General features: G+C 38.7%; 1 protein-coding gene across 1 annotated transcript in view; it reads right to left on the bottom strand.

Moving 5' to 3' along the window:
• Positions 1 to 6: 6 nt before the first annotated feature.
• Positions 7 to 14,950, bottom strand: part of PTGER3 (prostaglandin E receptor 3) — a 17,729-nt gene continuing 2,785 nt past the window's right edge. The window contains exon 2 of the mRNA XM_072419470.1: positions 7 to 739. Coding sequence (XP_072275571.1) covers positions 455 to 739 — 285 coding nt within the window. The 3' untranslated portion in view covers positions 7 to 454. The remainder of the gene's footprint in view (positions 740 to 14,950) is intronic.

The raw sequence follows: 14,950 nt of genomic DNA on the forward strand, positions 1-14,950 counted from the left end.
TTGGTAGAGTTGTTGGGTGGGACACAGCACGTTGGTAGAGTTGTTGGGTGGGCCACAGCACCTTGGTAGAGTTGTTGGGTGGGCCATTACATGTTGGTAGTTGTTGGGTGGGGCACAGGAGGTTGGTAGAGTTCTTGGGTGGGCAACAACAGGTGGATAGAGTTGTTGGGTGGGCTGAAGCACGTCAGTGGTGTTGTTGAGTGGGCCTCCATAGGTGGATAAAGTTGTCTGGTGGGCCACAGAAGGTAGATGATGTTGAGGAATCTGATGTTGATGTCTTAATCCTGTGAGACTAAGGCTTGCTTGAAATGACAAAGCTCTTGACTTAAAAAAAAAAAGTAGACCATGGCAGATTCAACCTTCCACCCTCACTGCATACCTAGAACATGAGTTTTCCGGTGGGTTTACCCTTTAAATTATTTCCTCAGCATGCAAGTACTTTTATAAATATGAGTCAGCCTTCCGGTTTCTTCACCTCTGTGGTTAATATAATTGGCTGATCTTTGTGGGCATCGGTGGAGCAGTTTGACACAGCGTTCGCCACTTGGCAAAACTTTCGAAGCAGAATCTGCCGAAGCAAGAGGTAAACCCAAGGGTCAAGTATTTGGTTGAGGGAGGCCAGGCGGATGGCTGTCAAAAAGAAGTTACAGTCTTTTTGCACCCCTGGACTTTGCAGCGCAAGAGGCGGCCTGCAACGTTCAACTGAGGTATGATTGAAGATCATTTTTAGCATTATCACCTGTGGAGAGATAAACAACTCTTGTAAAATCTTATATTATTTTTTTTAACATTAAAGTTAGTTTGAAATAGAGAACAGTTGTCTATTGCATTTTCCAAGTTAGAATTATCAATTGTTATGTTATTGTTATGTTGTTATTGTCAATTATTTATGTTTAATATAGAGGAGTGTTTCTTGACTTTTTAACATGGTAAAACACTTAAAATTTATTTTAGGTTTTCAGGGAACCCCTTCTAAAATTACTATATCCCCGACTCAAAGTACCATAGCATGGTGGTCAGTGGGAAAAATGTCACCTTTATAGATAGCCTAAAAACTCATTGATATCAGTTAAACTGACCTGAGAGGACCAAATGGCTCATTGCTCAAGGAACCCCTAGCAACCTCTGGAGGAACCATGGAACCCAGGTTGAGTAGTGAGTGCTAGACATATGGGATAAAGTCCAGCTCAGTTTTTATTTCTCATACATCATTGTACACAGGTCACTGCAACAACAGGAATCTGATCTTTGTCATATATCCATCAATATCTTTGTGCAGAATAAATCCTTTTCCCATCACATGACATTCACATGGCCAATGCAGTCTTGACTTCCTTATCCATTCCATGCTGTTCTTAATATTAATTTAGAGGTTGCTCAAGGCATGCGGTGCAAAAGAAGGACAGGGGTGGAGTCTGTTTAGGACTTAGCCATTAGGAGCATGCTTCATACTAACTCCACCCCTGCTGTGCACTGCCACACCTTAGAGGAGCTTAGAGAAGTTAAAACTGCATTGGCAGCTAAGAAAACTATTTTTTTTCACAAAATAATGAATATTTTACATATTTTACAACATTGGCCATATATAGCAACATGTTTACATCAAAACTACAAATAATATTTACATAAAACCACTGATTACCCAGTGCTGAATATGAAGCAATGACATTGTGAAAGTCTGCTTTGCTATGCTGTGATCTTTACTCACATGTGACAGATTCCTCATCAATATTTAAACTATTATTAAAAATGGCTTTCCTTCAGGCTAATCGGCTTATACTTTCAGTTTTTAATCAGGTAAATATATCATTCCTGTGACCGGAGCTATAGAATAAATTATGTCTATATACAGACACATAGATATACACAGAAACAAGCCCATAAAAATGATGTGTTGCTTTATTGAAGGCCATTATATAAACATGTATGGGAAAGTGTTTCTGATTCATTCCTGATCCGGATACAATGTTGCACTTAAGACTTGATCCCCCTTTAATGGAATTCAGAAGAACAGCCCGCAGACTTCTAACACAGCATTAATGTTTACAATAAAAATGCGTCGGAGTAAAATAATACACAATACGTCACACTGCTTCATGCTTAATTGGCAGTGGCACGGAATATAATAAATTACAGTTACTTTTATGTTGAGGCCTAGAGGTGATCGTTTTTGAGATTGAATGACTTTTATGTACAAGTCTCAGTTTACAGTTTTGTAATTTTACTGACGCATAGAAATGGAATACAATATGTGTCACAAAGCTGCAGAAGTGTGCGGGAAAAAGAAACAGAACTTTTTCTGGCTAATGTTTCCCGCTTAACATCTATTTAAAGGCAACATTATTTTTCTTAGAACCCTTGGTATTAGTTTAGAGCATTTTGGGGATTTATAGATGACCTCCTATCGGGTGGGTGGAAGAACCAAAGCACATGAATACTCACTAAAAACCGAAAAGTTTTATTAGAAACATGCAGTTGTAATACTGGATTAATTAAAGATGTCATTGATTGTAAGTATGTAATTAAACATGACAGAAATCTTTGTGGATTGTGGAAGTTTTAAATATATTGCCCAAGTATTCTCCGAGTTAGGGACATCCCACATACAGATGAATCCTAGATACGAACGGGGCTTCCCTGCTCGCTGAGGTTGTGGGTGATCTTAAGGACTGAGCTCTTCTGCAACCTTTTGTAACTCTTTAATGACCAAGACAAACTCTGCAGTTGTTTCTTTTTGCATATCAAAGCACAGCTTGCTCCAGAAATTAATATAGTCTAGGCTCCGTTTTTTTTTTTCCTTGGTTTGTGATTAACTCACAGTGAGAATTTTATACAGTAACTGACACCACGCTGCATAATAATATGTTGAGACAAACATCTGTCCTAATTGCATTTATTAAAATAATGTACCTGTTTGGACTTACATACAAATTCAACTTAAGAACAAACCTACAGTCCCTATCTTGTATGTAACCCGGGGACTACCTGTATACACATTTTTGCTATAGATTAGACTGGGAGACGAAGTTTGTTACTGATTTCCCTAAATATTCTCTAACAAAGTTACAAATGCCAGCCCCAGAGTTTGGTAAAATGAGTATTGAAAAATAGGAATAGGCAGAGAGGAGGCTTTTTAAGGCAAATAAATCATAAAGAAAATAATTAAACAAAAAATATACGTGTTGAAGGCCAGAGTGTGACAAAGTTATGACAGAGTAATGCTACTGTGTGAATAAACAGGAAAAAGAACTTAGTTCTTTCTATTTCCTACGCGTTTCACCATTTGGCTTCCTCAGGGGAGGTAAAGACATATGAGAAAAGCTATTTCCCAACATAACATAAAAAATATAGGTTAGAATTATATTTAGGTCAACCAGTGAATGAAAGAAATCAAACAATCTATCAATAGTATATTAGACATAAGCCAATCAATCAAATTTAGGTTTCTTAATTTTCTTTTTTCATATAATTTGGGTATTGAACAGGGATGAGGTATATGTACAATAGAGGGATATCCCATAGCTAAATGTTTTGAATGTCAATAGAAATATGATTTAATGAAGAAGTCTGTGTTATAACATTCATTGGTCTTCATATTCAAGTTTTATTACATTTTGATCATATATATATATTTATATTACACTGGGGGAGGTGGTCAAATTTTATTCTTACGATCTAAACTTTTTTCTAACAACTTTCAGTTCATCTCAGACTATCCAATCCACTTTAAATAAAGTGGAAACAATTGGCCTGGTTGCTAATGTACACAGCTGCCAGCATTCTCATTGGTTGGTAAATGAGTTCCTCTATTAAAAGTTAGCAATTATAACCCAGGAACATTCTTTAAATGCTAGTGACCAATGTTCTCAATATTCTCCCAATTAAAAAATGATTGGTAAATATTGATCATTTTGCAGCATTGAAGACTGAACAGAATTAACACTGATAGTTATGTACTGTTTGATCATATACAAGCCTCATGTGGCCATTGATCTCCTGCTGTTTGCTCCTGCATTGATCGCCTCCTGATTGATTTTTATTCAGCCAATATCAAACGAGAAATTCCCTAGTTTAAGCAGTTTATCGAATTCAATGTTTTCTTGGAACCCCACAGTGTATGCCTAGCATTGAGCACTTGTTGTGCAGTCACATCACTCTCCTGCAGAAGAATAAACATATCGATCAATCACAGCTGACTTTTTGCTATTATTCCTGAGTAAATTCACCCATAACACAACTGCTATTACAAGGGACACATTTCAGTTTCCATACGTGTCCATATGTTTTACAACCTGTATTCTTCCTGTAAATCTATAATCTTTGGGCAGCTATTTCCCCATTTTTCTCTTATCTATTGTCCCTGCTCTGATGCAAGCTGCATTCTTTTCTCCAATGATAAATTCCAGCTCAGAGTTCTTCTGGTGTCACAGGAATGTATTTACATATTTGTCTACCATCCTGTGCCCAGCCGCCCCAGAAAACACCACGGTGCCAAGAACAAAATAACTTTCAAAGTAAATACAGCATTTCCCGACGAGAGGAAGATCGGGGATATTGCTACATTTTTGAAAATGCAGAGCAAGTGGACGACAGGTAAATGTCAAAAAAAAAAAAATTAATGGACAAGCAAAGTGTAAAAGATGATAAAAATGACTTCTCTACCTCTGATGACTGAATTTCTCTTTGGAGGAGCTACACCATTGGATGTATTTGCAAGATCTGCATTCTGTTTGTGCACTGTGATTCCACCTGTCTACCTGTACAACACCACAGTGTATACCGGTGTTTCTCAAACAGCACTACTAGGGGTTCCCGGAACAATAAGCAATTTGTGCCCCTCAGGTCAGTTTAAGTGACATCAATATTCTTTCTGGCTTTCTGCAAAGGTGACATTCTTCCCAATGGCCAGCAATGTAAGAGATATAATTCAAACTGCAATGAAGTCCATGTTCCCTTCAGGATCCGAGCCATCCAGGCTATCCATTCATTGGAGATGGATAATATTACTAAAGATTATGTACACACAGATAATTATTGCCTAAGATGAATGTTTAGGATTGTCTTAGGTGAATATCCAGCATGTATACTCTTAGATTGTAAGCTCTTCGGGGCAGGGTCCTCTCCTCCTGTGTCGCTGTCTGTATCTGTCAGCGCTGCGTAATAAGTTGGCATTATATAAATACTGTTTATTATTATTATTAATAATAATACTAAATACAGCGATCCCCAGACTTTTAGTGAACTGCCATGGATGGTCACTAAACTGTCAATGGGGAACAACTGCTGTAATTACCTAGAAGAGGATATAACAGGGTGCCTTCTGCTCATTCTCCTTCCTCTTCTTCCCAGAGAACTGAACAGTGTCATGTGTACAGTGCTTGCTTGGCCTTCTGTCACTGGAAACTATCAAAAATTGTTTCCAGTGACAGATCTTTAATGTGTGTGTCTGCCCCAGGAATGTAGCCTTCCCATTCACCAAATACTAATGACACCACCATAGCAATGTAGTTATTCTATATTCTACATCAGTCTATCTGGACTGGACATTTTAACATGGGGGAACCCTTGAAATAACTTTGGGGTCTTAGGAAACCCCTGACAGTAATTACTATATTCACAGATCACAGTATTTTGGCATTGTGGTCATTAGAAAGAATGCCTCTTCTATTGCTGGCCAATGGGAAGAATGTCACCCCTACAGATAACCAAAATGATCATTGGTGTCAGATGCTTTCAAACTAAGTAGTATGTACTTCATATGCTTTGAAATTTAGATAAATTGTATTTATACAGGTATATTGATTCATACAGATTTATGCATATTTGTATTTATAGATCCCTATATACTGTGTATGTTCAGTTTTCTCCTGAAGAAGTAGACTGGGTCTACGAAACGTGTTGAGCTCAAGTGGGGGAGTCAAAGGCAGCACCCCCACAATGAACTTAAACTGTGACTTGTAATGTCATTTTAAAAAACCATTTGTAACATGGTTATGTGTTAATAGAAAGTGTGTGATTGTAACACATGTATTGAGTCTTCTTTTATTACTTAACTTAAATATTAAGAATTTTAACTTTTTATAAAAAATATTTTTTTTTTTTTACATGAACACCCCTTTAAAATCCTGTTTGCTCAAACTCTCTGAGATTAACCCATTCTTCTAAATTATCTTTTTGAGATGTCATGTGTTTCTCAAGTAAAAGGGCCTGAACTAAACTTTGGATAAAATTGGTGTCAGATAAACTGACCCGAGAGACACAAACTGCTCATTGCTCAAGGAACCCCCCGGAGGAACCCTGGTTGGGAAATACTAAAGAATGATTAAGATACAGGCAGCAAGTGACATCACTCCTTTTTATTCCCAATCTGTCTCTAAACCCCTCCAATTTGTATTTTTCCATACACATTAATTTACTGGTTGTTACTTAGAGCAGATTAAACTAATGAGATAAAGTTCCTTTCTCCATCATTTATAGAGCGCTTGCATTTCTTTCCTTTCTCATTAAAGGGATCCTGCAAGCAGTACAGTCCATTGATCCTCATCTCACACCCCAGTCCACTGGAGCACTCTGTTTAATGGGTATTAGATTTAAATGAAGTGTTTGGAAGATTTATTCAGTGCTGTGGGGTGACCAATAATCTCAGAAAGACGTGAAGTTATTATAAAGTGATTACACTCCTGTTACAGGCACATAGTGCACCTCAGCATGGGTTATAATAACAGAATATGCATAAATCATGGGCTGAAAGTATGTAAGTGAATCATTAAAAGTATTCTGGCTTCAAGGGAATCACCTGGACCTTTTTCTTAAAGGGCCTCCACACTGAAGCAGCAGATAATCCAGTGTATGTCGGGGTCACAGTGGGGCAAGCATTGCTGAACAATACATCAAGATGCCCCAACCACCTGGAAGCATAGCCACCGTGTATGTAATTGCCATAAAGCTAATTAGTCATTGAGTCAAAGACTTGTGAGAAATGAGTTGTTAGAATTTAATAAGGTTAACTGTGGGTTAATAGGGGTTAAATCAACTTTAATTTTCCATTTTTTTTTAAGAAAGTTTGACTTATAGATTTGCCGTAGTTAAAACAATGATTAGATCAAGGGGGAAAATCTTGAGATGCTGGTACTAACTAAAGGAAATTACAATGTAACAATATTGATATGATATATATATATATATTGATATAATATGCAACTTGTCAGAGTTCCTACCCCACTGAGCAGTGAACAAAAGGGGCCCCACAGGTATATGTGCCAGAGTGTGGACGATTTATGGTGCGCCAAGGATAATTAGGTGATATGGTGTAACGTGTACCTTTTACTTTCAAAGTCTAGATGCAAGTAGAAAGACGGGGTGGTAAGGGTATCTGTGCTTCCATTGCAGAAGCCAAGTTGGAAATAGGAAATGCCATTAAGAACCACCAGCCACTGGGCATGCCAATGGCATTTAGAACCATTCAAAGCCAACGCCATTAGGAAACATGCAATGCCATCAAGAACCACCAGACAAAGGGGAAAGTTGACATGAATAAATATACAAACAATTTGTCTCCCAATTTTATCAGTGACTTACTGTAAACTATTACCATGCTTTCGTGGTTTTCAAATGGAAGACCACACCAATTGTCAAGATTTTTTTAAAAATTACCCATCGCAGATAAAAGCCAACACCTTTTGGGTGATCCAGTTGCCTCCTTCATCATACACTGATGGAAATTAGTACCGTGTTCTCCGCTACCCAACACATTTCAGTAACCGTCCAGCTGTTTTTGGCTGGTTACTGAAAAGTCGGGGCACAACACAGGAGCACTAGCAGTAGTGGCATGGTACAAAGAAGATTGTGACATACTTGGGGGGTGGGCATTAGAAAGTAGGAACAAAGTATACAGGGGAAAGCCGTAGAAAATTGACAAATTGATAGGGGTTAATGGACTCCTATGGCAACACCAACTGGGAATACTCAATTTGTCATTTGTTACCCCATCCATTTTTTGACAACCCATCTACAGCTTCTCCCCATACAGCTTAACTAAGTTTTTGGGGAGAACACTGTAGTAGGAATGGGATATTGCCCTCAACAGATAAACCATGGAATTTTTTTAGGAACACTGGGAGTTAAATCAAATTTTCGCCGCAGGTTAGAGCAGCCTTTAACATCTAAGGCTACGTACACACGTGCAATAATTGTCGTTGGAAAATGAACGATCAACAATTATTCATGATTATTTTTAAATATAATCCACCAATAATGTACATTAGATACGATCGTTTGAACGATGCAGGAAGTGACGTGTAGCGCAGAACCATCCACGATCACTACACAACCGTACACACAATAGATAGTAAAGGATCGTCGCCCACATGGATCCTCCAGGATGGTCATTTATTTCTAGTGACATTCCTCATTTTTTGTGTTGTTGGCCTGTCGTTGTGCACTTTTTTTGTTAACAATTATCAAACGATCAGTCGTTAATTGTTCATTTCCAACGATAATTATTGCACGTGTGTACGTAGCCTTAGACTCTATAATGAACTAGTACATGAACCAACTGGAAGGAGAGTTGAGCATTTACTTTCTTTAAATATTAATATTTATCTGTGGAACACATAATGGTAACAAGCATTTTCTAGGGTTGTTCTGACTCAAAATGAATTTATCTGCCTTGTGTTTATTTTATGTGACTTTAGCTGATAAGATCACCCTGTAAGTCATTTAGACTCAGGAATAACTTTAAAAAGAAAAGTCTGATTATGGTGTATTTGAGAAGAGATGCTATCTCTCCAGCAGCAGGGAGACACGCATTGCATAAGGCTGACCGAGCAATCTGGGACAAGCAGAGGGCGTGGAGCGTAATGAACATTATCACCATGTGCACAACTCTATAAACTATCTTAAAGGGAAATGCAACCTAAAGTTTCATATGTGTAAAATAGATCAACCCAATGCAAGGTGTGTTAAGGATTTAAAAGCCTGTAATTATGGATGTATTGGGAGTGTGTAGATGATTGGGGCTGCAGACTCCTTCCTCTTCTACATCATTAAACCATTCACTGTTCTTACAAGGTAACCAAACAGGTTATGTTAAAAAGAATTGACTTTCATTCACTTTTTTTTAAAAATCTGATAAGTTAGATATAAATCTCAACCGTCTAATAAAAATCAGCGTACAGTACTGCAGTTAATGCATGATCAATTCTTTATTGGTAATTCTTAGTATCCGATCATTACGTTTTTACCCATCAGTCTCTCAATTAATAAAGAGAAGTATATGTGGACATCAATTGAACAGAAATCAAAAAACCCTACGACTGGATTTTGCTGTAACTTGTTTTATTTTGTTTTTCATAAATGTTAAAAAAATAAAATGTAATAAAAAAAGAAATCAAAAACCCATCAGATATTTTACAATCTACTGAAAATACCCACCTGACCGACTAAGCTTCTTTCAATTCTATTTGATATTTAAAAATAAAGAATCAATGACTGTTGTAAAGAAATAGTCAAATGGACTGTTTGATCAACCTGTGTATGGCCAGCCATAAATTGTAGTTTGCATACCCAAGCATAGCTAAGTTCTAAGTATCAGGAACAAAATAAGAATAACTGAAGAATGATTTTGAGAACATTCAATATTCATTAGTATACTCTGTACCCCAAGTGTTTTCAATGTTCATTCTATGCCGAAAAAAAAAGTAACGGGATCTTTTTCCCGTTACTGACCATGCCATGTTCTGTCTTATGTCTCTATTTAGCGGTTGCCATACTGGTAGAGGTGCAGGGCTTTGCTTCTTCATGTAAGAGCTGTCCAAATGTTACTGACTATCTTATTTCTGATGAAGAGATTTCCATGCAGCTGGAAGATGGAAGAAGCATAAAATAAAAGAAGCAGGGAGATCCTTGCATTGCAGGTCCCTAGGTACAGCTTCTTCTCCAGCAAGAATTCTCATTCTAAATCTCCTGGGACCAGAAGACTCATACCAGGAGTTTTATACCTTCAATAATATTATTATTATTATTTTTATTATTAATAATAATAAACAGGATTTATATAGCACCAACATATTACGCAGTGCTGTACATTAAATAGGGGTTGCTAATACAGACAGTGATACAGGAGGAGAGGACTCAGCCCCGAACAGCTTACAATCTAGGAGGTGAGGGAAGTATCACACAATAGGAGGGGGATTTGTAGTGGTGGGAAGACAGAAGACGGATAGGCAAGTTTGAAAAATTGGGTTTTGAGCGCTCTTTTAAATGAGCAAAAAGTAGGAGCAAGCCGAATAGGACGAGGAAGACCATTCCAGAGAATTGGGTCTAGGAAAGTCTTGTAGTTGTGCGTGTGATGAGGTTATGAGTGAGGAAGTCATTAGTAGGTCATTGGAGGAGCGGAGAGAGCGGCTAGGGGGGTATTTTTCTATCAGGTCAGAAAGGTAAGTGGGGCAAGAACTGTGGGGGGATTTAAAGGCAAAGGACAGGAGATGAATTTGATTCTCAGGTGAAATGGAAGCCAATGAAGAGAACTACAAAGAGATGCAGCGGACTAGGAGCGGTGGAAAGGCTGAGTATGGGTAGTAGGTAGGTGGGAAGGATGGATGAGTCTGGCTGCAGCGTTCATAATAGATTGTAGAGGAGAGAGTCAGGTTAGTGAAATACCAGAGAAGAGGATGTTACAGTAGTCCAGACGAGAGATTCGATATTTGCAACAGATGACCTCATATTGCAGATATATACAATGAAGGTACAGCAGCAAAGGAAGTGCTATTTGTTTCAGATGGCATTCAAAACAAAAAGTTTATTTTTAGGGTATTGCTAAGGCGCGGCAAATCAAGTAACCCTCTGCTGCCAGGAGCTGATTTGTAATATATAATCTGAAAATATGTTAACAAAAATAAAAAAAAGAATAAGGAGTGCTCCTAACCATTGTATCAAATTTGCTTTTGGTTATAAATGGACTTAAAGACTATGCTAAGCTTTTGTAGTTCTTTTTTTTTTTTAACAAAGAACAGTTAAGATCATAAGAAAATAACATCACACACAAAGTCCTTCTGACCTTTTCAGAGCTTGAAACTTCTGCGACCAAACCTGCTCATTAGTAAAAGCTGGACGCAGAGCTGTGTACCAGGAAGAATCTTCTCTGAAATTAAGAGAAAATAACAGGCCTGGTGCATAAATGTGTCAGAGAGTCATCTACGCTGAATCATTTCGATCTCAGTTCTAGAAATATCTTGAATAAAGACTTTGGCTCTGATTTATTAAAGCTCTCCAAGGCTGGAGAGGACACACTTTTATCAGTAAAGCTGGGTATTCCAGCAAACCTGGAATGGATTTCTTAAAAGTCATTTGCTATTTGTTAGCAAATGTTTTCAATTCTGGACCAGATCCACTTGAGGTTTGCTGGATCACCCAGCTTCACTGATGAAAGTGTTTCCTCTCCAGCCTTGGGGAGCTTTAATAAATGTGTGACCCCACTGCAACCAATCAATTTGTTTTTTAGTATGGAAGGAATAGAACCCTTTTGAACATTTCTGCTTTCTATTGATCCTTTTAATCCTATGCATTTAATTGTATGTAGATAGTTCACCATTGAAATAAATGCATGCTTACTGTACCTCTTCACTGTCCCTGCACATTCACCCACTCTGTAACCTGGCAATAGTCCACCTCTGGGTTGAATGATGTCCACACACTTTCTGGAGTTTAGGGCACCATGGACCCGTCCCTTAGGGGGACCACCAATGTTACACCCTGCAGTGACAGTGTAAGGACCAAAGCTGAAAGACTTCTATGGGCAAAGTGTGCTTCTGACATTACTTCTAAGATCATTCTGAATTCACTGCAGGTGCAATCGACCTGTTACAAACTGCTGATGACGCACTAAAGGCTGACGTAAAATACTTTTTTGTGAATCATTTAAAGTGAACAAGTATTGGAGTAACAGACCCTGAATATCACATGACCAGCCGGAAAACTTTCAGAACAGTTTTCATATAGTAAACTTTCTTTGTTCCTCCCCTGTTCATGAATCAATGCAAGTGCCCCTTGCAGGGTAATAGGCCCATTCGGAGCAGCATGTAGCCATCAGCAATCAGTCAGTTTATTGAACAGCAGCTCTTATTGCCTGGAGACATTACAGAGCAGGGAGGCAGGACAGACCTTTGGGGGTTAATTGCTCAATTACACTCCAGGAATCTAATAATAGCTAGGGATATAGGAAAAACAAACATTGTAGATACAAGGGTTTGATAACATAGCACTATGATCCTTCTTTACTACCCTGCACCCCCCAGGCCCCCCCCCCCACCCAACCCTAAAGTGTAAGAAAACCGAAAAAAAAAACAAAATTGTGAGCAGTCTGCTGCACATCGCAGAAGGGACCGGCACAGTCTCCTCTGTGTTAAAACAAATGAACCTGACTCTTCCCAATCTTTTTTAGACACACCTTGGTGCCGCGAGCAGGTGAACTCCATGTACATTCTGGTCTGGTCAATAAAAATGGATGAAGATCCCAAACCCAAGAAAAAGGACCAGATTAGGACGGTGGTGCCAGCATAGGAGGAAGAAGAGGTGGATTTATTTCCATTTTCATACCACCCCCATAAACCTTTAGAGAAATGTAACAATATCAGAGGCTACCATTACTGAAAATGCAAAGACAGAATGCAGGGACCATTCAATGAATGTTCACTTAGTTTAGTAAATACAATGAAGCAGTGTTTACTTATCAGCTAATTAGGTGCTAGCAGAGTCCCCTTTTTTCCTTTTATTCACTTGTGCATAATTCAGGATTAAAGATTTAAACTTGCTCATGGCAATACGAATAGACTGTAATGAGTGTAAACGCAGCTGTTTACCGGATTGTGAGGAGACAATGACTTCAATTTAATACGGAGAACATTTGAACAATATTGTTAGCTATATTTTAATAGAGTTCAAATCAAAGCTTTTTATACTGACCAAAATCAAAGCAAAACCTCACCGGTGGTTTCTGAGGATGATATTATGCAAATTTGCCGATCTCCTAGTTTTGCCTTAATGCCCAAAATGATTTATTGGTGGCTGACATTTTTACAGCTCCCTGGGTGTCAGTGGAAAGTACACCGACACGTTTCAAGGGTCATACACACTTCCTCAGAGCTACCACTCACAGACGAGCACCTCTTCTTATATTAGTCCCTGGTAACTTGTAGCCAATCAGGGCTCATAGCAAGAATTTGGACCTTGCAACAGATTAGGGTCCGGTACACAGACGTTCTATCAGGTGCTATGAAGTGAGTGCTATGCCACTGCCTATGGTCCTGAAATGTTCACAAATTGGTGTGATTTGTAGCTCATCCATTCTATTCTTCTCTTCTGTTATAATGATCAAGGTTTTAAAACCTCACAAACATCTCTGAGTATTTTATATGTTTTATACCTTAAACTTGGATGATGGTCTTCACAATGCCAATGCATTCCAGTTTTGTTTTATTGGTGCCAAATTTGGTGCCAAGTATGGCCCCATGGTAAGGTGCATACACCATTAGTCTAATTCATCCATAATTCCCAAAGGCGTCTATTTATAAAAACAGGGAATCAGACATTCCCGCAAACATTCGCTTGTGGTTATCTTCCAGGTCTATGTGATTTCAATAGCAGTAACTTATTCCCACAAGTGAATGGTTGATAGAATGTCAGATTCCCTGTTTTATAAATAGAACCGAAAGTGTCCTAAAACTTTCATTTTATTCATGTTGACTTACATGCACATGTTGAGCATTGCTGTACAAAAACTGAAAACTCTAACACATGGCAATGCACAGTAACACGCCGTGCCAGAGCTGCTCCGGTTATATTGTCCCTGACTATTCCTGTGAACTACAGAACCCCAATGTTACATTTTGCCAGCTATTTCTGTGAACTACAGAACACCCCCTTACCCTCTCATTGTTGATCTTGTCGGTGACACACTTTCTGTTTCGGGATGACAATGCTGCCCTTTCATTGATTGAGTATAATAAAATATTGTTGTCACCTTAGGGAAACTCTAGCGTGTTAAAAACAGAAACATTGGGTAAAAATAAAGGAAAAGATGTCTGAAAAAAGAAAACTAATGTGGCTAATAGTTCCGGGGTTTAGATCCCCAACATGTGCTATAAGATATGGAAAAAAACGAATTCCCCTTATGAAAGCTCCAGCTGCCTGGCTGAAATCTGACGCTTTAAGTGTTTGGACTTCATTAGCTGCAGGCTTGTTCCAGCTTATTAACTGAGAAATACTGAACCAAGGGGGGGGGGGGCAACGTAACAACTCCGAGACTTTTTATAGTCGTGTTCATATAGTTGTGTGAAAGTTTCTTTCACATAGCAGAGAGCGGAATCACCTCTGGATTAAAATATTTCTCCCTAACATTCTGACAGTGCTCTTCTCTTATATACTGCTGTGCAAACTGTTATACTCTCTGCGCTCATCACCTGAAAATACTGCCCTCTGTAATACCCTCTGCACTCCTCTCCTGAATATACTGCCCACTGTATTACCCTCTGTACTCATCACCTGAATATACTGCCCTCTGTAATACCCTCTGTACTCTTCTCCTGCACATACTGCCTGCTGTAATACCCTCTGCACTCCTCTCCTGAATATACTGACCTCTGTAATACCCTCTGCACTCCTCTCCTGAATATACTGACCTCTGTAATACCCTCTGCACTCCTCTCCTGAATATACTGACCTCTGTAATACCCTCAGCACTCCTCTCCTGAATATACTGCTTGTCATACCCACTGCGCTCATCTCCTGAATATACTGCCCACTGTAATACCATCTGCACTCCTCTCCTGAATATACTGCCCACCGTAATACCCTCTGTACTCCTCTCCTGAATATACTGCCCACTCTAATACCCTCTGCACTCATCTCCTGAATATACTGCCCACTGTAATACCCTCTGCACTCCTCTCCTGAA

Source organism: Pyxicephalus adspersus, chromosome 8 (genome assembly GCF_032062135.1).
Source record: "Pyxicephalus adspersus chromosome 8, UCB_Pads_2.0, whole genome shotgun sequence".
Lineage (NCBI taxonomy): Eukaryota > Metazoa > Chordata > Amphibia > Anura > Pyxicephalidae > Pyxicephalus > Pyxicephalus adspersus.